The following is a 25,424-nucleotide window of genomic DNA, read 5'->3' on the forward strand; positions in this document are numbered from 1 at the left end:
CCTCATGGTTACTTGCCCATCCCCCCTGCCCATTTTTTCCCCTCCTGGTCCCAACGTTTCTCGTCCCTTGTTGTCTTCCTAAGCATGGCCATTTTTCTGCACCACCTCCTACCCTCATGTGGAGGTTAAATGCCTTTGCGTCGACAGCTTGCTTCTAGCAAGTAAGAAGGAAACAACTTGCAGGGCTACCAAAAAAAGAACTTCCCTTGTTGTTAAGCTTGTGATCTACTCTCACTGCCACAGTAAGGCACACATACATACACACACAGACACACACACACACACACAGGATTTCCTTCCATATACATGAAGTATGATAAACAAAATGCTGGTACAACAAAAGTTGTAAACTAAAAAACAAGTATCTACATGTGTTGGCTTTGTGGGGCAACAGCAGGTTGACCTCTGATCCTGCCCTCAGAAGGAGCAAGAACAGGAGCAGAGGTTTATCTTTACACTGAGCTGCCATCTCTTCTGTCAGTATAAAATCAACACAGCTGATTTACATCCACCTATACGAGTGCTTGGCTCTTCAAAATCTGCAGTGTGTCTCTGTTCTGTGATGAAATGCGTACTGAGTAATAAAGGAACAATCAACAAAAAGTAGATAGCAAAAGAGATCAGAGAAATTGAAGGTTATGTACCCGCAGGTTGCCTCAAAAAAAAGAAAAAAAAAAGTTTTCTCAATTCAAAAGTATTCATCACATTTTTTCCGCTTCCATCTAAATTCATGAGAAAGAGATCTGAGATGAATTGCACGTTTCTCTCCATGTTTATGGAGTGTGAAAAGTGATTAGCATTTATATTCGATGGGGAGGAAGCCCAGATTGCTGAGTTGCAGTGCGCCATGGCCTCACAGGAGACATAAGAGGTTACCTTCAACACAGAACAGTTGTGTATGTAATGAAGGAGAGTGCTTGTTGCTTCTAAAGCTGCTGGACACTTTTCTCTCCTTCCTGATTTTGTGTTATTGTAACACTTCCAAAACTATCTAAGCCCCTTTTTTGTGTGTTAGCTTTGGCATTGTATTTGAGGAACGCATGTGTTGCAACTTGTGTGCATGGATTCTGTGTTTGTGTGCATCCATGTTTGCATGTTTATGTCTAATAGCCTTGATGTGGTGCCTAAAAACTCTGATATGGTACAGCTATGCTGTTTCCCAGGCGCACGCACGCACGCACACACACACACACACCCCACTTTCCCTTGATTCAGTCAGATGTCAAAAACTTGGAGCTCACCTCACACTTTCTGACCCCCTGCCTACTTTTCGTCTCTTCTCCACCCAGCTACTACACTCAGTGGACCACACTAGAGCACTAGACACACACTTTCTGAACCACCTTGGAAACTTTCCTGGCTGCTATCCCTCCTCCTTTTGCCAAGATTCCCAGTGCCCCTCAGTCCACACCACTGCCCTCTGTGTGTGTGTGTATGTGTAAGAGAAGTGTTGAATATACTGCACCCTACTTGAATATATAAATACTGTACATACTGCAAAATCCCTTGCCCCCTAAACCCTAAAACCAAGCCCATTACACAATTCTAAAGCCAGAGTGACCCCCTACAGACTTTGACGTGACGTAACTTCTCGTTCCCTTCTTTTCTGCAGGCAGCTGGTGGAGAATCAGATTACTGTGATTGAGCGTGGGGCCTTTGATGACATGAAGGAGCTGGAAAGACTGTGAGTATGACCAATGGTTGTCTTTAGATAGCCTGAACACGCTTAAACTTGAAATGAAAATCCCACCCTTATACTCATGTGTTTTCACTCTCTGTATTTGTTGGGGGTATGAGACTAACAGGAATGATACATAAAATCTTGCAAAATCAAGTGTGTGGCACTATCCTGGCCTTTCATTGTGGTTGGATGGTGCTAAGAGGGTACGGTGTGGGCTGCGAGTATTTTTATTAGCTCTGCCTGACAGGAATGCCCTCAGTGGGATGTGTGGGCTTAAAAGGCCTCCCCCACCGCAGACCCTGGCTCATCTGGACAGCACCAGGACTCCTTGACAGCTTGTAAACTCGCCGGGAAAACACACAGACAAACGCAATCAACCACTCCTTAACCCGCTCATTAGTAAATCAATAGTGCTAGCCACATGGAAACCTGCACAGCAGATGACTTTATGGACCACGCCGTAATGCAGACATAGTGGTTAACTTATAAAAGACTTTCCCCTGATCTGAAACCCACATTAACAGTCTGTGTTACCAAACTTGAGACCACGCACAGCTTGCCTTTCCTCCTCCTCCTCCATATTCAACTGATCCCAAACATTGGGTAGACATTTCCATGTGCCAGACCAATGTGGAAATTGAGTGGCTCGTTTCTTTAATGTTTAAAAGCCACTAACCCACCAGCAGGTACAGTTCAGTGTGAACGAAGCAGCAGCAGACCATTAATGTCCATTATGCACTAAATCTCCCTCTCAGCTGGCCGAACACTCTTCTCAGTGTATACAGTGTGTGGCACAAGTCCTAACATCTGTCTGAATTTGTCTGAAGGCATGGCAGTGGCCTCACATTTGCAGCGTCTCTGCGCCACAGTCCTCGCATTCGCTCCCATGGGCCTCAAATGGGCCATTCAAAAAGGAGAGAGTTGTGGTTTTCAACAGATTAGCAACAGTCTGTTCTCCATTGACTTAATTGTTGTATTTGCATAAAGCCTGCCAGTCTTAGATGTTAGCTGTTTGACGTGGAGTCTCTTGCCAACCACCGCTCCTCTCAGTGTGTCCTTGGGCTTGAATAAGCTCATCCATTCCTCTTAATTTTATTTAGAAACATCTTTTTTCGATAGATCATCCTGAATAAAATGTTTTAGTGTTCCTATAACTGAATGGATATAATTCACTTTAAAAAAAAAATTGGAATGTTGCTATTTTGTTGTTCTGGGAAAGTCAACAAAATGCTATTTTGCAAGGCAAAACAAAGTAACTTAACTGCGTAGCGATAATTTACGGCACTGTCTCTGACCAGCAGTTTTAATTCCCCCGAACTTTCAGTTGGATATTTATGTGACATGCAGAGCACACTGAAACACAATAGCCTGTGGCTAAGCCGATTCTACGGCAGCTAGAAGAAATTATTCACAGCCTACACATTCAAGGACACACATGCATAGACACACACACACAATCACTGGTTGCTCATACGTTTTCCTTGCTGCAGGCGGCTGAACCGTAATCAACTGCAGCAGCTTCCTGAGTTGCTGTTTCAGAAGAACCCTGGCCTGTCTCGACTGTAAGTACATTCACTTTTTTATTAATTTACCTCTTCCTCTCTGTCAGCACACACTATGCAAACTACCAAAGATGGCTCAGTTAGGCAAGTCTGGTGAATTCTGGCTTTGGTTTGATTAGGTATAAACACAATTAAAGTACAAATATATTTCAATTGCACTTGCTGAAATACACATCAGAACTCTTTCTTGTTGACCGTAAGGCAAAATGAACTGAGTGAGAAGAATGGACATCTAAACTAGTTGGCTTCATATCTACATTAATGGATTCATAAGCAGTAATAACTTGCACATTCATTTGCAATTTGTCTGTGACGCAGTTTTGAAATTCCTAATCCGAAGAACGGTCCTTTGCTTCTGCAGCTCACAGCACAGATCCTGCTCTTTTAAATGGCAAAGATAATTTAGCATTCCAAATTAAAGTCACTATGCCAACAATGCTTGCTGCCTCAAGTGTAACAGCTCTTTTGCACATATGGAAAAAATCGTGGTTGTACTTTGGCTCTCTCATTGTGTGGGTTTGTCTGAAAAATAACGTAAAAGTGTCTGAATGACAGAATGGCACCAGTTTAAGAGCTGGATGAAGCCAGCAATGTTACGTATCCCGTGTCTGAAAAGGGCTTCAGACTGTCTGCAAGAGGATCCAGGGGTGACAGAGATTTGATCAGACTGGAGCTAAGGGACAAATTAGACTGTGAACCTAAGTCCAGGTGAAAGGATGGCTTTGTTACTTAATGAGATTGTTTTATGTCATGCGAGTCCACCAGCATGCTCCACCTTCATCATATGAATGGTGAAGGTGGAGCACACTTTCGTTTACTTCTTGTTAAGACCGGTCCCATTTAGTCACACACCCACGCATCCTTCCACTCGTGCACCTCATGCAGTGAGACAATCCCACAGTAATGCTTAACTTTTATTCCCATCTACAAAGAGGCTCTATGTTTCTTTTTCTTTCTTTGGTATAATCAGTGTCCCTGTTGCTAACTGATCATTGGAGCCCCTATTATTCGTGTTCAGATTACCTGGAGCATCTGGGAATAATGAAACAGTGGGACATGGAAAAGTCATTTCCCTTCCTTCTATACTCATAGTGATACTACTAACCCATGATCCTAGCCTTAGCCCTCCATCTGTTTATCTTGCGTTTGATGTTTAACACCATCTTGAATCTATCTGTCGCTTCCTTGCAACTATTTCCCCACGTCACCTATCATTATGCCCAAACCAGCCGCTGAGAATTTAAGGCCTCCTCTTTTGTTATAAGGCTTGTTGTCTTGTTGTTTGCTCAAACTGAGCAGCACTGAGTTGTGTGTCTAATAGACTAAGAGCAGACCAAGGCCTCTCAGACCAGCGGATGGCCTTGAACCAGTGTGATTGGTCCATCTGGAGCAGCTGGCGTAGCCAGCAGCCAAATGATTGTGCTAACACATCCAGTCTAACTTTATGGTCATTATTCTAAACCTATCACTGGGTTCTCATCCATGTTCTGGAGAGTGAGACTTTGTTTAACATTGCTTAATCGATTCACTATGTGTCTGTGTATACACTCATTTGTTCTTTATCCTTGGTTAGACAGAAGAGAACAGTAATTGACCTTGAGGCTTTTCAGGTGTGAAAGTGCCTGGCATTTTTTAACAGTTAAAACAAATCCAAGGCCAAGGAATCAGCAATAATTCAATCTTTATGGTGCCAGTGCTTGACTGACAGATACTACTTTGTGAAAGACTTGTAGTCCTTGTTAAAAAAAAAATTTGGGCTAGTAGCGTGGGATCAGGAGCAGCAGTAGAAGACAAAGATATTTTTTTCCTAAGGTGTTTCTCAACTCCTGAGCAGTGTTCCTGACCACACCATGGGTTCTGGTTGCAGTCGGATGCGGTTGGGTTACAGCCTTGTCTCGCTCCCGCCAGCAGCTTTTAATGGACTTAAAAGGTCCTCATCTCCCAGAGGAAGACTTTCACTGCTATGTCATGTGTGCATTTATGTGTGTGTCTGAGGACGACAGAGAAAGAGAGGGAGAGAGCTCAATAGACAAAGAGAGTCTGTGGTTGCGTATGTATTTGTGTGCGAGTCTTTGCACTTGCTCAAAGAGCTCACTGGGGCTTGTTAGGGTCTGCCTTTATGATCCCAACAAAAGAGGTTAATGTGAAAGCCCGCTGCCCTCAGGTGTAGCACAAACCCAGATGGTTTCTCTTCTCTTGGAAGCAGGATTAATTGCTCCCCTTCTGCTTTTCTATACTTTTACGCTCTTGCTGTCTTTTTTGGTCTCTCTCTTTTTTATTATTCTCTTTGCTCATTCTAGAGTGAGGGTTTTAAGGAAAGCTTGTATAACAAAGTGGCCATTTGTCTTAGACACCCTGCTGAGAGGACAAACAGAACGAAGGGCAAAAGGGGGTAGAGGAGCGAGGGATAGCAGATGAGATTGTCGCTCTCATTAAACTTTAGAGGAAAAGCTACCGGGTTAATAAAAGGGTGTTGGTTAAATGAGCAGTGTAGTGTTGTTTTGTGGGAAGTTTTTAAACACTTGATCCCATGGAGTCATTACGTTAACGGGGTAATGAGTTTGCTCTACAAAGGGAAGATGAATTAATCCAAGTGCTCTTGCTAGAACACATTTTTAAAGAGCTCTGGTAAAGCCTACTGTAAAAGAACGAAATATTTAGCATTTAGAAATAACTGAATTTTATCTTGTGCTATACTTCTGCTAAAGCGTCAAAGCTAATAGGTTTAAGGTGTATAATGTGTCTTGGTTCATTTAAAAAACAGAAAACTGCACAGGTGGATTTTCCAGAGCTACGTACTTTCTCTTGTGAGAGCCAAACTCTTTATACAGACCCCCGCTACACTGCCTCCTATCTTTTCCCATGCCTCAGAGATCCTGGAGACACTGATGCATGGGGGAAATAGGAAAGATAATTGGAATTGATTAGAGATGATTAGGGAGAGACGGAGTTAGTTAAAGCTTCCTGTGATGGATGACCCCGACAAGAAGGCATGGGAACAGTGGCTCGGAGGTGAGATGCGCTGCGCAGAACATCACTGAACAATAACAGTGAAAATAGAGTTGCATTCATCACTGTTAACGACCTGTTGCCCCCCTCTCACCACCCTTGACTACTCCTTATCCCACTTCCACTGCGCTTCAGATCTGTAATCTACTTATCCATGTTTGTAATTAGTGTGCTTTCGCAGTGGGAGAGCAGGAGGAAGGAAGGACCGCAGGATGGAGGGAAAAAAGTGGCATAGGTGAGTAGAGTCGGGGGCGTGTAGAGCAATTGGTCTGATAGCTGGCCCCAGGGAATAGCATCTGGTTTAGGCTGACGATGGGTGACTGGGGGAGGAGGAGACGAAGGGGTATTTTGAGGTTTTTGAGCAAGCGTATTTGCTTGGGACAGCAACACAGGTTTGTTTAGAGGGGGTGTCGCGTTCGATAATGACCAACTTTTTGTATTATGTTGTGGGTTAAGGAGATAATCAGGGAAGGTTTTCCCTTGTATAACTCCCCAGGAAAGATGAGGGAGGTGGAGGGATGTGGGAAGGGTGTGGTAGTACCTGCACTACAGGGGAGCTGAGGAAACCCTGGCAAAGGTTTGAAAAAGGGTGTGTGTCTCATCCGTCTTTAAGAAGCTTTTTTACATCCTTCAATTTAACGTTAATGCTTGGCAACGGGTACTCAAATATACACAAACACCAAACGCACACACACACACACATTCACTGAGACACACAGGCAAATGTGCACACACAAGAGAAAGAAAACTGAGGGAAAATGTAAATAACACTAATTAGACACAAACACTCAGAGAATAACACTATAATTAGATCTCTGTGTGTAGATGGTATGCATACACAGGGGATTACGTCCTTTCTGTGGCTCTGACTGTAGATAAAAGAGCCGCTTCGGATATGTGTTGATGCAAAGCTGCTTCTTCTGTGTTTGTGTTGGAGAGATGCTGTGTTTTGTGTTTGTTGATTGCTTGATGCTTAAGGAACAGGAGCTCAGAGTGAAAATAAAGAATTATTTAGGGTAGGAAATCTTGAATAAAGTGCACTATCATTAAGCCTATAAATCATCTCTCTGTCACAGTTTTCCCACTTGTTTTGACTTTGTTACCATTCAGCACATATACACTATTTTCCCCTTTTCATTTGCTTCAGATTGATTGGCTTGTAAACTTGCTCCAGTGTTCCAAGACTTTTTGTGCCATAAAGCAAGCAAATTAACTCTTTTGACTTTTGACTTTTTGTGTATGACTGCGTGAAAGACTGAGTTGAATGTGTGTGTGGGGGTTTTCTCTCCTCGTGACCATTTGTGTTTGTATAATACTGTGCTGTGTAGGCGTCTTTGCATGCATGCATGCATGTGTGTGTGCATCTGGCAGGCTGTTAATGCTTCAAGCTGGTCTTGTTGTTTCCTTCTCTTTGTCTCTTCTGATGAATGACCTGCCTCAGTGTGCTAGGACTCTCTCTCTTCCTTAGAGGACTGTTTGGGCTCCTGCTTGGCAGCAGTCCCCATGGCAACTCATCTTCATCAGAAGGTTTCTGTGCCATCAATAGTAGACATCCTGATTTCTTGACTGTGGTTTGTCACTAAGTAAATAATGACAGCACAGACTTCAGTGAAGCTAGCTTCAGACTTCACACTGTGTATCCATTTCGAAACTTCCATCCAGTACATTGTATACACTATGAAGTTACTTGCACAGTATGTGAATTGTGACAGTATTGTCATTATGGTAGTACGTTTTTATTGAACACACTTAACAAAAATGATTGTAATGTTTGACTGCTATTGTAGCTTTAGCCACACGTTTTATGTGCATCTTGGCCAGCCTCTGACTATGCATGCTATTGAGATCTTCTATGGTGAAAATGACAGTTTAATTTGGACATCCAACTATTTTTTTTAATCTGCTGCTATTGGCTGTTTTGTTAGCATTTGCATCTCTCACTCAATTGCCCAAATGGTCTTTGGGTTTTCTGACAGTGTTTCAAAGCTTTTCTTTGGACATTGGTTCCCTTTTCACTTCATTTTCAGTCCAGTACAGGATGTTATGGCTCATTCAAGCATAGAAAACTTATATCAAGAGACAAGCCAGGGATCCACCATGCAAAACCATCTGAAAAGCATCTGATTGGCAAGGGCTTCATTTTGAACATGAAAAAAAAATCGCACACCTCAGTATTAATGAATCAGTGTGAGAGCATCTTGACAGAGAACAGAACAAAAGGCAGCCAACCTCCAAAGAATAGTTTTCAATGTCCTTCAAAAAGCCTGGAGAACTATTCCTGGAGAATACTTAAATAAATTAAAAGAAAGCTTGCCCAGTAGAGTTCAGGCTGTGTTGAACAACCCAGCAAATCTGATGAAGATCCTCATCACTTTCTTTAGAACTGCCAGAAAGAGCATTGACCTTGGCAAAGGAAATGCTCTCCAAGGATCCTTTGAGCACTAATATTAAAAAAAGACATTTTTTTCATTATTCATGGAAGAACTCACCTCCTCAACAAAAACCATCAGAGGTGTTTATCTATATTTATTTTCCTAATTTGAGTGCTGGGTGAAATTTTAACTTCAGTGCACGGGTGACGTTTATTTATTTATTTTTTAAGCAGTTTGAAATACCTGACTTGGCGACCAAACTGGCCAGGCCCTAACTTTTGGCCTCCGTCCCTCTTCCTGCCCCTGTCCTTGTCAGATGGTAAAAGTGGCTTTTATGGCTTGTCACTGTTTTCTTTACGAGTCGGACCGTGTGTGAGAGAGAAATGCAACCTCACCATGTGAGGAGAGCGGAAGCCAAAAGGGGGTAATTTAGAAACCACTCTGCCATCTGAAATATTCACAACCACAGCACAAGGGGAATGAGAAAGAATGAAAAAGAGGACAAAAAAGCAGACTGAAGAAAGACAAAGTTAAAGAACAGAGAGAGAGATGGTCAGAGGTGCAAAGGAGAGCAGCAAAGATGTAGCAAAAGCAGGAGAGAAACAGCGGTGTTTATATTTACTAACGATTTTGTGTCCTTCCTCATGAATAATTGAACAGATGGATTGAGGCTTGTTAAATATTCACACTCAAGCACTGGGACATCAGTGGTCTGTGTGTGTGTGTGTGTGTGTGTGTGTCCACTGTCTGGTACACGCTGTTCTACATACACACTCATACCATCTCTGATGCTCTAAATATTCATACAAGCAAACATGTGCGCACACACACACACACACACATATACACACATGGGCAAGTTCTTCAGTGGTGACCGTCCAGTCACACACATGCACATTCTTATGCGTTTGTGATTGCGTGTGCACGCACATCTTCACACTGGGGACTAGGCTGGTCATTATGAATTGATACGGCATGAATAAGACATCACAGTGTGGTCTAGATCCGTCATGAGTATACACGCACGGGGATTTCACTCGCAGAGCTGCAGAAAGAGGCCTCCTCCTCCTCCTCTCTGTGCCGTTGCCGGCAGTTTGCCTCTGTGACGGCTGGCTTCGCCTGGTCCAGATTGGAACTGACGCACAGAGGAGAAAAGGCTACCCTCATGCACACACAAACACACATATATGCACTTACTCCCTGGAATCTTAGAGCAGGGGTTTGAGGAAGTCTGCTGTCCCGTTCCAGGAATAACAACCAATGCGGTGCTGGTTGGGTTGTCCTGCTTGCGGTCATGTTGCTTAGTAGTCATGTGTGTGCAAAATTGCTCATACAGTCAAGCAGTATGGAGTATGAATGCATCTATCAGAATGAGAAATCCAGCTCATTCATCACAGCAGTAATAGAGTGCAATCTCCCTGCAGAGAGTGTTTCCCTCACTCAGTGCATCTGTCCACCTCGTTACGGTTCATTTCAAGATCTGGGGTTTCGATCAACACTATCAGCTCTGGATCATCATGTGGAAGTGTCGTGTGTGAAGTTCTTAGCAGGAAGACTTGAGTATTTGTGTGTAATCTCTAGTTATGAGCTGTTAGGGTCTGGATGCGAGAGTCTGGTGCTCAGTGTTGGACGTATCCCAAGCAGACCCAAACACCGCCTCTGATCCCATGGGTGGGGAGGGGTGAAGGCGTTCGAAAACCCTTCCTTACATCCTGCAAAGCAGGAAGAAGCATGGAGCTACCCACACATGTGCATGTTTAGCTTGCGCGCACACACACACACACACACACACACACTGTGGAAACCCACACGCGTACAGTAAATGATTAGTCCAGCCCCATCCTGTGGCCTCAGGCTCAGTCTCTGATTCTGTGATTTTGAAAAGCAGAAACAAACAAACTGCAGGGCAAATTATGCCTTCACACACATACACACACTCAAATAGAGACACACACAATCACACAAATGCCACTGCACACATACTTTGCCCACCTCCTGCCGATTTGCTGCTGTAGCAACCAATGCTCTGTGGGGCTTGGACTTGGGCTGTTTACCTTTTCTGAGTAAGCAGAAGACACAGAGAAAGAAAGAAGGATTTGGAAGGTGAAATAGTTCAAACAGCGCCTCATATTTTATGATCCAGTTGCTTGGAAAAAGGGTGGTATAATAGATGGAAAGAGATTTTTGGATTTTTAGTTTTGTATGCATATGTAATTATAGGCTTTGGACACATCCCTTTATCCTGTGGAAGGAGAAACTTGGTTGAACTCCTTCGTATGCCCTGTGGCTATATTTCTCTGTGTTTGTGAATTGTGGGATCTGTCACTTTTCTGTCTGTGGTGAGCAGGTCCATTCTCAAGGGTTTTATACTTAGCACACACTCTTTTGTTCTTGAGATGCTACAGGCTAATGAGCTGCTCCATAAAGAGTATTTCCATGCATGAAGATGGCTATTTGTTTGCTTTAGGGTTTATGAGGCTAATATGGTGCTAATGGTGATGGATGTAAGCATGCAGCAACAGGTTTTCTGGATTGAATTTGGTTAAATTGAATGGAGTCTGATTGGCAGTTGTGCACAGATTTATACAGCCTTCATGTTATTAACCAGTTACATCAGTGTTGGGGTCATTTTTCAAGAAATGTAATGCATTGTACATTATTCATTATTGACTAAGAGCAATGGTGAAAACCAGCTTAAAGAGACTTCATGTGGCCTCTGTGATTTTAATGTGATTCTACTGTAGAAGTAGATGCAGGTATAAACAGAGGTTACAGTGCTACAAGCGTTAACGCTCGTCATTGCCTTTGTTACCTGTTGAAGAACAGGCTCTGGCTGCTGTACTGGGGTCAGCATACACTCAGCTTTAACCTAATTCTGGATTCTTTGCTAGTTTTGTCCTTTCTGTGCAGATGCTTGCAAAAAATCAATGTTCTGTTAGCATTGTAATACAGTTACTATCCTGGAGGCAGTCTGCATGCTCTCTATCTTATCCTCTTATCCTTTACTGCGATAAAAAAGAAGTAATGTTTATATTGCCATCATTTTCCTCATCCCTTCACATTAACTGAAAGCAGCGTTTTAAATTGCAAGTGTGCAGGAAGAAAAATACATTTTTGATACATTTTTTTTTTACTTTCCATCTGCCCAACATGCAGATAGTTGAAGAACTTTTGGAATCCCAAGCAATGATGTAATGGTAACTGTAATGTGATTATTGAACTTTGCTTTAATGAGTTACAAAGTAATCTATTATACACAACACTGATAAGCATGAACAAAAACAAAATTGACTTGTTTACTTTTGTTTATTATATTTAGAAGGACTCATCTGTTTCATAAGTAAAATTCAACCAGAGCTTTCTGCCGTGTGCCTCTGTACTCTGTACTTTCTCCTCAGCCATTCTGCTTTCTCACTGAACAAAAGACACTTGTCTGCTTAGGTACACAGACTGCCTACATTCCATTAAAAAGACATATTGAGCAGTGCAGAGCTGGTGAGCATTGCAAGCAGGAAAATATGAATTCCAGTACAAATGCATATCTGTTTCCAATAGTGGCTCCCTCTCACAGTTCTCTCCTGTTGGTATCGCAGCATGAAGCCGTGATCTCATTAGCCTTGCAGTGCATATGTATGCCTATTGTGGATGTATAAATATGTATATATTTGTGAGAAACAGTATGATATTTTGTGCAGTGGGTGTCTTTCCGTCTTACCTTTCTCTAGTTTAACAAGAAATCGTTGGGGGATGGAATTGATTCCCCTTCCCTGCTGTTTCAGCCAGGAAAATACATGCACATGCACAAACCTGCCCGCCCAATCAAAGCTTCGAGAAGTGACTGTTATATCTGAGATGCAGACAGACCTGCGTGTGTTTATTTGTTGTGTAGCCACACCAATTTTACACCTAAGAGGGTGGAGGGAGGAGAAATGCACTGAGTATTGATTGAAGGGGAAGGAGTCACACAGAGATGGAAGTCACATTTCAAAAGCAGGGAGGATGAAAGAAAGAAGAACAGTGAAGGAGAAAGCACTGTATATATATATATGCGTTTATATTTTCTTATATTTGATTCATTATTTCTGGAACTCGGAAAGTTGATTGTATTCTAGAGAGAACTTTAAATTGTTTTTTTTTTTTTTGCAGTAGTTTAAAATCCCTTACTCTCAGATCAAGTCCGGTGCAGCAATTCAATCAAGCATAAAGATGGAGAATGCGGTGAGCTGAAAGGGGGTAAAATGAGTTAGAGGGCAATACAAGGACCTGAAAGTGACGGACAGTGCCTGGGAAGCAATAAATAGTGTGGGGATAGAATAAGTGGGGTTGGCAGATAATGTGAGAGAAAGAAAAAAAGGCACAGAGAAGAAAGATTGGCCTCATCTGTAGACTTTGAAAGGATTCTCATCTTTTCTCATCTATATGGCTGTGCTGGGGGACAGAGAGCGAGAGGGAACTAAGGGCACCTGCAGTCGAGCATTAGCCAAAAGCTCCATTATCACTTCAAAGCTGAACTTTGCTGAAGGAGGCCTGAGTGACACCGGGGCCCTACAGAGGATGAAACAGTGCACAGAGATAGGAGCAGAAGGCCGCCTTCTCTGTCAGCTTTTTCTTCAATCATCTCCCTGCCCCTTTTGCTGTATCTAACTTCCTCTCTGTCATCTACCATGTCCTACCTTCCTTATCGCTTTCCTTTCCTCTTCCCCTTATTTCCTCCCCCCTGTTATTTCTTCCCACAGTCTTATCTGTATCTTTAACACCTGGCTGCTTGGATAGCAACCCCTATAAGAGATCTCTTTCTCTCTTCCATTTCCCCTCCTGGCTGCATTTCTCCATCTTCTCTGGCTTATACAAGGCCCCGGGAATGGGAGCCCTGATGAGCCCCAGGTTGTGGTAATGAGCTTGCAGCTTTCATGTAGGGATCAAGCCGATGACTGGAGGGGGTGTTGTTGGTACTGGTGTTAGTGAAGTGGATATTACCTCCACGGGATTGTGGCTTGTAGGGTAAAAGAGTAGTGAATCAACTCCAGCCAAGTGTAGACCTGGAGATTCAAACAGTTCCCACGGAGTCAAGACTGTCCAAAGCCAGACACAGATATAAACACACCACTGTCAAAGAAGGCAGCAAGCCAGGAAAGGCTGTGTAAGTTACAACATTCCAGTATTCCAGTAGTCCAATACATTATTCGAGAGACCTTTACTGATATTTACAAGCCAGAGATGTTCAGATACCTCATGCAGGACAAAGGCTTAGGCCTGACAGTGGCAAACACACAAATCCTGGAACATTTTCTATTACTGCTCCTTGCTTGATTTCTGAGTGTGTCAACATTTCAAGTCTAGAGAAACAAAATTGTGACAAAAGGATAAGTCTGAAGTCTGAAGTTCTTTGATTTGACTTTGCCCAGAAGCAACATCACAATTCCTTAAATCCTTAATGTGCAGCCCTTTAAACCCTTTCAAAATCAATTGTGTGTATGTCTGTGTGTGTGTCAGAGAGAGAGAGAGAAAGAGACTGAGCAGTTATGTTTCTATTAATCCGTAATGCCTAGCCACAGGCCATTACCACTCCTTCCCTGTGACACCTTCATTAGGCCCATAGAATGGCCTTACTTCTCTTTTGTAGATTAAGCCTATTTCCTGGCCTCAGCTAGTCATAGTTGCTCTGTATTAAAGTTGCAATTGATAATTGTTTTTATTATTTCTTTATTTAGTATGTAGCATGTTGTTCTGTCATTCAGGAAACAGTAAAGTGTTTCCAGGTCCAATATCCAATTTATAATGTTTTAAAAACAGAGAAAGGAAGCATTTTTTTTTAGTTAGTATGAATCAAACATTGTTACTGTGAGAGAGCAGAGGAGCTGTGCCCTGGTTCCACTTCATAAAGATGTTGTAAAAGAGAGAGGATCATTGAAGGTTAACAAAGAGCTTTCACATAAACAAGCTAACAAACTGGCAGCCAAAAGTCCTCTGCACATCCTAAACACTCATTTTACTCCATTTGTTTCCCGTCTGTCATTGCTGGCGTGGCTCACTTAAGACTTTTTAAACCATTCATCCAGTAAATTGAAATATCTTTCATTGAAAATGTGTTTCTTTTGGGTTTGTTGATTGATTGAACTGGAATATCAATCCGATGACTGAAAGAGACCTCTTTCAGGAGAAATTTTACTTCCTGAAACTTTGGCTGGAGGTAACGGCAGAAACCCAGTCAAGCACTGATATACGATAAATATCACAGTGAAATCATTACAGCTTTGCAGCCTGCTTTCTGAATTGGTTTAAATCTTTCTCATTCCTTTGGCTTTTTATAGTATAGCTCTAAATAGTTTCTATGGAGACTGGATAGGCAGAGCGTTCCTATGCTGCAATTTGCCCCCTCGGCAGTCTCACCTTTATTCACCTTCACCTATGTTTCTGAATATAGAAAGCTGGAAAACAGCAGCACATCTGTGCTAGCACCCTCGCTGCTCAAAGGGCTAAAAAACACAGAGAACTGATAAAAAGGTTTATTTACATGAGTAAAGTTAGAATTTTGGAGTGTCAGTCAGTTAAATGACTCTGAGATTTATTATTAGAGTCTAACTGTTATCAGTCCTTCAAAAAGACTGTGCATATAAAATGGACTTAACGGCAATGGTTTAATCCACTGTGGTTTCTTCCGTTCCGTTTAGTCTTTTGGAAACACTCTCAAGTGCAGTCTCACTTTTGGTTTTAATTTTTAGCCTCAGAGGATGTTGCTGGTCCTAAGTTACCACGTGTAAAATAACAAAAATGTTTTTAATGTTTGAAATCAACGCAAGAGTCAGTGATGCACCGTTTCATTTTTTTAGCTTTAGGCCCAGTGTCTCCTCATACTGTGGGTGAATATTGAGCAAAGGTTTGCGTACCAACAAAAGTAAGAGATAGTTGTGAGAGTGAGTTGAGCAGAGTTGAAGGAAGATGTCCAGTGGGGTTAGAGAAGCACTGCCTTGTTTCCCAGGCAGGCACCCTCTTTGTGACATGGTTAAAGATGTGTCCTAACACCATTCCCATCACCCCTAGTCGCCTCCTCTCCCCACCTTGGCTCCCATCCCTCCATCCCACCCTCAGCCCCTGGAGAATAGCTTGCCCTTTGCTCACGCCATTCCGTCTCCTTGGTGCTCATTGTTCCCTGGTTGCTAGGCAATAGCTGGGGCCTCATTTTGTCACCTTGGATACAGGGGGGAGCCTGGGTATTCATTATAGGGTCAGGGCTGACAGAGGTGACGTGAAGGTGTGTGCGTCTGTGCGCGACTACGTATGCACACGTTGTTGGCCATCAAAGTTTGCGTGTGGGTTCATGTGTGTTTGTGTGTGGGGGTGTGTTTGGTTAAGGGTCAGGCGTGACAGCGCAGATACAATAGGGTGGGGTGTGACCAATCCCTCCTTCACTATTTATTAGCCTATTCAATCACCCACTCCCCTGCTCAGAGCCAGGCTGGGCCAGGAGGCAACCAAGCTGTCCGTCAACAGCAAGGGGGAGGGGCAGCAAGTGGATCCCAGAAAACATAATTAATGTGTAAAACAAGAGCTGCTGCATTGCTCTAAAAGGGAAATTAAGGAAACAAGCAGCCACGGCGACTGCAATTAGGTAGCGATGAATAGGCCACTGTCTTTGAGTTGTCAGTACTGCTTCAGGCACTCAAACCTGCTCTCTCTTTCATCTCTCACCCTCTTCCACTCTCTTTCCCCCTCTCTCAGTCTTCCCTCTCTTCTAAACAATGTATTTCTCCCATTCTGTAAAACACACAAGGAGTGGGAGAGCCTTTTTGTCGGTCGGCCTCCTGAGTGTCGATCCTCAATCGTTGAGCTAGCCGTGGCTGGCTGTCCTTGGAGAGCCCTGGAGTGGCTTTCACGAAGGTCCACTAAACACACACACATGAAAACCTATATTATTGTTGCCGGAGCTTTAGGACTCATCACGAGCGCACGAGTGGTGAAATGAGCAAATCAGGGAGGTGCTTTTTTTAAATGAACCCTTATTCAAATTATTCAGCTTTCTACATTTTCATCTTTATAGCGTGTATGACCTCGGGACTAATGGCAAACCTGTTCTTGAATTCATTAGAAAATATCATTAGAAAATCCTAAGCATTTAGATCATCAATCAACAAGTGTTTGGCTCTCAAATTTAGCTTCATTGTGGATGACTCACTCTCCATGTTCCACGTCTGTGAGTCATCTGTGTTTTATTGAACTTTTAGCACTTGCTACAGGCAAGCATTTCCTTTTTTTGTTCGTATTTTGCATTCCCTTTATCTTTTGCTTTTGCATGAAATTGGATCAGAGCTGTCTGTTGGCGAGAATGCGAGTAGCGACAAACTAGCACCCAGAATGGATTTTGCAATGCACTGCAGAAAAGGTCTGTGGTTGCTGTGCAGAAAAAAAGTATTCCCTCTGGAATTTGTTTTTCTCCTGCTGCGTCTGCATGTGTGTGTTCCAAAACCAACCATGAAGCGAAAATCGTTGCAAATTACTAGCTAAATCGCTGCATTGTGTTCTCGACATTCATAATGAGTCAGAAGGAATGCAATGTCTTCACCTGAGCTGTAACTGATAGCAGATATAAAGAGGATCTCACATGTCCATGCAGAAAAAATCAAAAGAAAAAAGCCTGGCAGTGGAGAGGGCATACCTGCACTGCGAGGCAGGGTGTGTCTGGTCTCTCAGGGTTCATCGCTCCGACTAAACCACAGTGGTAATGCAGCGGAAAATGACTCCAGAACCTGGCATATAAACTTAGGATCACTGTGATATTGAGAGAGTTGCTCGTGCTTTTTCCAAGCCTCGTACAGTTTCCGGAAGACTCATTAAGGAATCATTAAGTGAGGGAGCTGAAAGGTTCATATTCATGAAATTCATCAAAACAAGTTAGTGAAAGCAGCCAATGCATTTATTTAGTCGGCCAGCTGAATTCATCCAATGGGCTGCATTGATGTAGTGTTGACCCCGAACCACAGCGTGCACTGTTGTCAGTATGGCTTTGTTGGTAGTGCGGTAACCTTTCTTTGTGCCCGTGTTTGGGCCAGTAACCTTGCTTTGTGTTGCTGTGTGTATCAGGGTGTAGTGTGACTCCCCTTATCCATAAATCACTGTCAGATTCCAATGGTACGAAGCAAAGCCTTCATCTGAAGCTTGGATAATAGGGTTGTTGTGTGTCTGTGTGTGTGTGAGTGAGTGTGTGTTTGCGTACCCAGACAGTCATGTGTGTGAAGCCTGTTGCCCTTCATTTACCAATCAATGCCATGCAGGGTTTATGAAAATTCAGTGAGTGTGAGATGAGCTTTTTTCTTCAGATGAATATTGCACGAAACGCAGCACTGGGTGACAAAACACTCCATCGATTTTAAAGAAGGAAGGAGGCAGTGATTGAAGGAGGGGGGGTGGAGAGACAAGGGTGAGGGAATGAGGTTGATCGCTGGTGTGTGATGGAATAAACTGCAGATTTTCTGTTGCCTCGTGTGCATGTGTGACTGTGTGTGTACGTCCCACACAGGAGTCTAATAAATAAATTATGTCTGAAATCAGAGCAGCTCTCCCTAGACCATCTCCACTTCATGAGAAGTGCTTGTTTACAACTCCACACAGACACAAATACACAATCTAATGCTACATACTGCGCGGCTACTGGAAGGGACCAATATACTGTTGCTCTCTCCGGGAACACGTCTGTCCTGTGAGCCTCTAAGTGTGTGTTCCCGCTCTCAGGCCTTCATCGCATTACTTTCTGAATTCCTTCCATGTTGATGGTGAAGGGATGGGAAGCATTACTGGGCAGGCCAAAGCAAACACACACACACACACACACACACACACACACACACACACACACACACACACAAACACACGCACACACACATATGCATATAAACACCTACCTTATGAGAGGGACTGGAGAGCATTAGTGAGCTCAACAAAGCAAACACGGTGATAAAAGAAGGATTTGGGCAAATTCTGATGAGAGGAAGCGGTGGGGCAGGGAGAGGATTTACCCCCAGTATTCTGCAGGCCGGGGCACGACAGAAGCCCTGAGTTTTGTAACCAAACAGTGTGTGGCGCTGACTCATAGTTCCTGTGTTTGCTCTGCGGGATGTCCTAACATATCATTACTTCTCTTAGGAAAAGCAACCTTCTCAAGAGAGACGGCTGCCTACCTTCCAGACAAAACCCGACCTTTAACTTTCTCCCAGCAGTAAATGAACCGATGCTTTTCTAGATGAACTGCGAGTGTAAACGAGAGATGGTGTTGGAATGCTCGTGGGTGTGAAGGAGAGGGCAGTCGATGCACAGATGATTCCCACGGTTTTATTGTTTTTGGGAGATTTTCATACATTCCCATTTCTAAGCAACTGAAGCAAAGGTCAAAATGGAGGAAGGAAGACGAGAACAACAGACTAGAATGAGATGGAGGGAGAGAGATGTGTTGATGGTAGGGGATACAGCTCTGGAATGCTGCAGTGGTTTTAATTACAGACAAAGGAATGGGCTTTTTAAATATTTAGAGTACAGATGATCTCTCTGGCTGCATATGTTTGTGTGTTTGAGGCTGTGTGTGTGTTTGTGCGCATGTTTATTCGGATATGTGTGTGTGGGGGGCATTACATGTGTGGCGCATGTAAAGATTTTTACACTGGATACCTTACTGACTCCCAGTCCCAAAACCAAACTAGGAGTAGATTAGCTTGTAAACTTCTGAGGATGGGTTTGCGTCTTCTCCCAGTTTTATACCAGCAATAAAGCACACCTAACAGTCTTTAAACGAACAAGCAGGTAGAGAAACATATGCTTTAGCATATAGTGACTAGCCTACCTAGCATGGGCTTGTAAGTTCTGAAATTTTCCAGACATAGGAAGTGAGACTGATGCAAATCTGTGTCTATGTTACAGCTCTTTATTTTGGCTCGACACAACCAGAATGAAATAGGCACCACATTGTGGTGCTATTTAAAAGTTTTGCTGTACAACTACTGAGTCAAACTGTCCTGGCGGCAGCCGACTAAGTACGATGCCCCGCTGATCACCCGAAACCCCTCCCAAAACAACCCCTGATAAAATCCTCAGTTAAAAAAAAAGAGCGAGAGAGAGATAGCATTCATACATCAAAAAGTTTAACTACCTCAGCTTTTATATACCACTTAAACTAGCAGGCCATAAAAAAGTCCCCCAAAACACTAAAAATAAGCTCAGTGAAAGATAAAACTAAACACACAAGAGAGAGGTGATACCAAAGAAGTGGTTTCAAAGTGCTAAATCTTGACAGTGTGGGTCGTGCTGTTATAGACGAGCCTGAACTGCTCTCACGGATCTAGCTCTCTGGTCGGCTGCATTTGTCTGACTGACATTAGAGTGCTAAAACATACAAGAGCAGTAATCTCCTCATCATTAATTAGAGACCTGCAGGATGTAAAGACATGTGACTGCAGTCTGTGAGCACTAAACCCCATAGGAAGTCGGGACGCCGGAGTTAAATGGAGCTATATCCTCCTTGCTGCTCTTGTTAAATGAGCGCTATCACGAGAGAGCCTTCTCTCCTTTCGTTGGTGTATTATGTGTTTATTCAGAGCGATGCCAAGGCCAGTCTAGACTCCGAATGGTAAATAGGCTGTAATTTTGAGGCAGCGCGGCGTACTGCAGCTTCACATTGATCTGTCATTGACGAAGTTAATAAGCGTGGACATGAGGCACGAAGCCTCATACAAAGACATCAAAGTGTCGGTGCAGTGACTGGCCCGCTGTGAGAATGGCCTTCAGGCAGACACCCGGGGAGCCTCAAGCCCCTGGCTTCCCAGGAGGGGAGAAGAGTGGAGGGAGGGCAAGGAGGTGGTGAGGATCTTGGCACTATGTGTAAAAAGTGTCTATCTCTCTATCTTTTTTTTTTCTCCTGTCTTCCCTCACACATAAGCACATGTTTTTTGGTACGTGTATTCCATGTGTTTGTGCTTCAATATGAGAGTTCGGCAACCTTTGAGCAGCAGACAAGATTCTTTAACTCAGTTCTTTCTGTCTCTGCTCACCACCTGCTGCTTGGGAACCTGCTGGCTACTCACACATATGTATACACACACACATGCAAGAGCAAAAGTCTCGCTACTTGGTAACCTCCTGGCTATCTGCCTTTTCATTCCTTTCTGTCAACAGCAAGTAAGAGAAGGGGAAAAGGCAAAATCCAAGAACAAATATTAGCCCGTGCAGACAAAGGCATTCCAGACAGGGTTTTCACCCTCATTTGCTCATCCTTAAAGTCCCATCGTCCTTCTTCCCTCCATCTCTCCAGCTCCCTCCCCCCAGCCCCTCCCCTAACGCTGCTCTGTCCTCCTAAGGTCTCTCATTTCAGCTTAGAGTGGGGCATCTTTACTGTTATTATCAATTTTGAAAACTTGCCACTGCAGAAGTTTAGCAAAGCACAATTGCAAATATAGTGAAAAATAGTGAAATGTGCATGTTTTTCAAAAATGCTCATTGCTTACAATAACACAAATATCCAAAATTTCAACATAAGAATATAGTAGAGTTGTCATTTATAATTGGTTGTGGGTATCAAACTTAACCTTCAAGTAAACTTCTCTGCAATAATAACCAAGACAGAACTAAAAGTGTTGTTTTTCATGATGAAATTGTCTCCATTCTTTTTGTCTTTTTTTCTGTTTCACTCAAACATGCTTATATGCTTTCCCAGCCACTTTGTTCTGTAAATACAATCACTGAAAGCTGATACAGCCAGCTTAGAAATAGTTAATCCCTTAAAACAAGTCAGACAAAGACTTTGAGTGAGTGATTCATCGACTGCTCAAATTTTGGGGACATCTTCCCCTCACAGGCTATTATTTCCCAGCTTTTTAGTATTCCTCCTCCTCCTGTCCGTCATCTTTTCCCCTCCCCTGCCTCTACGGGTTCAAGATGTCATCCTCATACTTGTCAGAGAAGTCTAATGGATTGGTCACGCTCAGGGCCCTCCCAGCCTGACTCATAGAGCTGGGCTAAAAGGTCATTGCTAGGGTGAGATAGAAGCTGCGGGATAACGACATCCGCTTGGATGTTCCCAACTTTTTGTGTGTGTGATTTCAACAGTTTTATGTGTGCAACATATTATTTTTTCAGTAATCACCTCTGTACCTTTGTGCTGGGTAGCTGGCAGGACAGTTTGCAATGAAAGCAGTCAAACAAACCAAAGAAAATAAAAAGCAAAAGTCAGGGCAAGCATACAAATATGTTCTTACAGACACTTATGCACACATTCCCTGTGTCTGGCATATTCATCACAGCCTCTCTGGGCCTCTGGTTCTTTTTAGAGGTCAGAGGGGAAAATGGCATGGGCGCCTACATAGAAGCAGAGTATACATGTGTGTGATGATCTATTGCCATCTCAAGAAACACAAACCAAATGTATGTCTGGCAGAAATAAAGGTAAGTGAACACGTGATGATATGTGGTTTTCAAGTTCTCAAGGGTCAGCGTCAATTTTCCTCCAAACAGTTTGTGGTCTTTCTTGTGGTTTTCGATAGTTGCGTGATTTTCTTTCAGTCACATCATTATTTTTTCCTGTGTCACATATATTGCGTAGAAAAGGATTGCAGCAGACATCATTAATGCAGAGCACATTTCCACTCTGCTGTTGCAAATTTCTTTTGTTCCCTCTTTGACCTGGGCGATATTATATTGCCAGCCTATTGTCTCCTGGCCTGCATCTTAATTATCCTTTGTTTGTCCTCCGCCACCTACTCCTCCTCCTCATCCTCGACTTCCTCCCTCTGATTTTTTTCTTCCTCTTTCTTTCCTGGGTGGTGAGTTTTAATTTCATGCCCCCTGCTCTGGCAGTTGGTCCTTTAGTGAGTGCCAGGCTGGCTTTGTAACACACAGCGTCCTCGGGGGCTAACAGTCTCTTTAACACACACACCCACACACACACACACAAACACACAGCCACAAGTATTCATGCTCTCAGCCCCGGGCTACGTATCGGCATCCATGCAGAACTTATGGCAATAAAATGATCACGAAGTTGCTTTCAAGAACACACAAAAACACATGCTGCCAAAGACATGATTACACAAGCAAGCACAGTGGCATGTTAGTTCAGCTAGAGCAAATGGACTTGATTCAGTACTCACACATATGGAACAAAAAGCCACTGTATTCCCACTTATCCATCATCACTGTCATTGTTTCAGTAATTTATCTGAAGGTATTGGCCTCATCTGGCTAGTGACAGCTTGCTAACTGTACTGGCATGCCTTCATTACTTCAGCAGATGACTCTCAGCCCTGGGGAGTAATCAGTCTTTATGCTAATGTTTGGGGATGATGACGGATGTGCTTTAGCCTCCATTGTGCTTGACACTGTAAAAAAAAGGAAAAATTATTGGGGCTTTTTGTTTTTGTTTATTTTATTTTATTTTTTCATTTTGGAGATGTATTTTTTTGTGTGAGCATGTCTGCGTGCTGGAGTGCGCGTTTGGCCCCTGTGGTAATAGCCCGTGCCTACAGCTGCACCTCTGCAAAGGTTCATTAATCCTGAAAGCAGAGTCTGGCCTCATCTTTATCTCCTGAGCATTGCAGATCACATCTGCAGCTCCAGGCCGGTCACTCATTAATGAACACACCTCAAGGCCATATGCGATGGTTTGAAAATATTTTAAGAAATCCAAGCAGGGAATATCACATACCAAATGAATAAAAGAGGCAGGTAGGCTGTCAGACAGCAAGAGCGATGTGTTTTTCAGTTACGGTGGTGCTCTGGTCAATCTGAAAACCTCACTTGGAATAACTTTAGATCCAACGGAACGATTCACATTAACATGTGCCATAATTCTTTTGAAAACATGTCGAACAATTCATAGTAAATGATCCTATTCACAAGCTCGAATTGTTGTCTTTGTCTGTCCCTGTCTGGTTGCAAAGTTTGCTTCACTCACTCACTCAGTTGTCTACGCTGTATGTGGGCTGTCAGTGTGGGAGGATGAGGGTATTCTGAAGGAGTGTGGAAGACAGGGTAAACATCCAGAGGAGTCTGTGATGTCCATTGTTTAGCTCTTTCTCTCAGGACGACTCCCACCCACTGCAGCACAGCTGGGACCATTTCCATTGTCCGCCCCTTCCACTGCCATCCCCAGCCATGCTCTTACAAGCAGAACACACACACACACACACACACACACACACACACACACACACACACACACACACACACACACACACACACACTACTCTCAAGGCTTAGTCACAATTCCAGCTGGGTACCTTTTTGTCTCCTAGCAACCAGCACCTCTGCGGTTTCTGGCCTCGCACCTTTAGTTTGGACTGCGAACCCATCCCAACACAAGGATTACAAACACACTCACCAGATGTGGGTTTTGAGTTGCTGCCTGAGCAAAATTGAATCTGCAAAGTATTGGGCCGTTAGCTCTTGTGGAATGACTTTCTTTATGCGGTGAAGTTAATGAAGAACACTGATAGAAATGAAAATGAAAGCCCAGAGGCTTTGAGGCACTCTGACTGCAGTTTTAATCCCAGCTTTCCAAAGGCTGTTTGCAAAACCCCAAATGAGCCCAAGAAAAAAAAGGTCAGCGTGAATTCAAACGGACATCAAAACAAACTATTGATTGAACAAAATCACCTCAAGGATCAGTATAATTCAAAAGACACACAAGAAGCTGTGAAGTTGAAAGCTGAATCAAAAGAGAAAGAAAAAACAACATCACATTTTGATGTATATTTTACATTTAGTTTGATAGACTTTGTGCATCTGTGTGTGTGCATTGCTGATTTGTGACTACAGCCATTTGGGGTCCTGACTGCCTCATGTTATATTCATGAAAGATTTCCATAGTCTCAGAGAACCTGCAGTTATTTATTCATACCTCTATGAATACCTCTGCTGACCCCTGACACACACACACACACACACACACACACACACACCCATCTGTCATAGAATGGAAATATCGCCTCCTCAGATCTCTTCATACACACACACATACACAGAAACAGTGCTAGCTGACCAGTGGTTAACCTTTAGCTTTTTACTTATGTAATAAGATGTCTGGGACAGGCAGTGCAGTCTGAGCAGAAGGAGATGGAAAGTCCCTGAGTAGCTCTGACCTGAAACTCACCCAGGTGTTATTGTGTTATATGTATCCAGTGTACTTACTCTGGGCATCTGTGCTGTATTACTTCATCGTTAGGGTAAATTAGGAGAATAAGTGTATGCTTTTGCCTCTAGATGTTTGAAAAGTTTTGTTTCGGGGTTTTTTTCTAGTCAGAAAAGCAAACAGAAATGATGTCTACACGCAGAGTGGGCCTATAGATTGTCATGAGTAGGCCTTGTCATACCCATTCTACTCCACAGATATGTAACAAACCAAGGCTGTGGCAAACTGCTGCACTGAGAGCTTTTTATTTTTCTCATCCAAGTTTCTGATGCTGCTAGAGACCGATGACTGTGGAAACATTAAATAAAAGAAATCCTCAATTTTTCCTTTTTATTGGCAAACATCTTTCAGTAGTAAGAACTATACTTTAGTAAGAAAACCTTTATCGTGGGCATCTCTGAATGAAGTCATGATTATCAAGATGCAAGCCTGATGTCAGGACATTAGAATGCCTGTAACCAATAATTCTAACAACAACTCTACACTGGACGAACTTATTACCATGAATATTACCATGCACGACTCTAATTCCACCTTAAATTTGTGAAAATGTGTTGTGTGCACTTGGTGATCTTGCCTTTGGCAAACCCCGTGTGCCTATGTTGTGTGCTTTGTGGATTACTCGGTGCAGAAAC

General features: G+C 43.1%; 1 protein-coding gene across 4 annotated transcripts in view; it reads left to right on the forward strand.

Annotated features, from left to right (window-relative positions):
- Nucleotides 1–25,424, forward strand: part of slit1a (slit homolog 1a (Drosophila)) — an 88,058-nt gene that overhangs the window by 12,242 nt on the left and 50,392 nt on the right. For all 4 annotated transcript variants that reach the window (XM_085182454.1, XM_085182456.1, XM_085182455.1 and 1 more), the window contains exons 3-4: nt 1,613–1,684; nt 3,172–3,243. In XM_085182454.1, the coding sequence (XP_085038580.1) occupies nt 1,613–1,684; nt 3,172–3,243 (144 nt within the window). The remainder of the gene's footprint in view (nt 1–1,612; nt 1,685–3,171; nt 3,244–25,424) is intronic.

This window comes from Neolamprologus multifasciatus, chromosome 13 (genome assembly GCF_963576455.1).
Source record: "Neolamprologus multifasciatus chromosome 13, fNeoMul1.2, whole genome shotgun sequence".
NCBI classification, from domain to species: Eukaryota; Metazoa; Chordata; class Actinopteri; order Cichliformes; family Cichlidae; genus Neolamprologus; species Neolamprologus multifasciatus.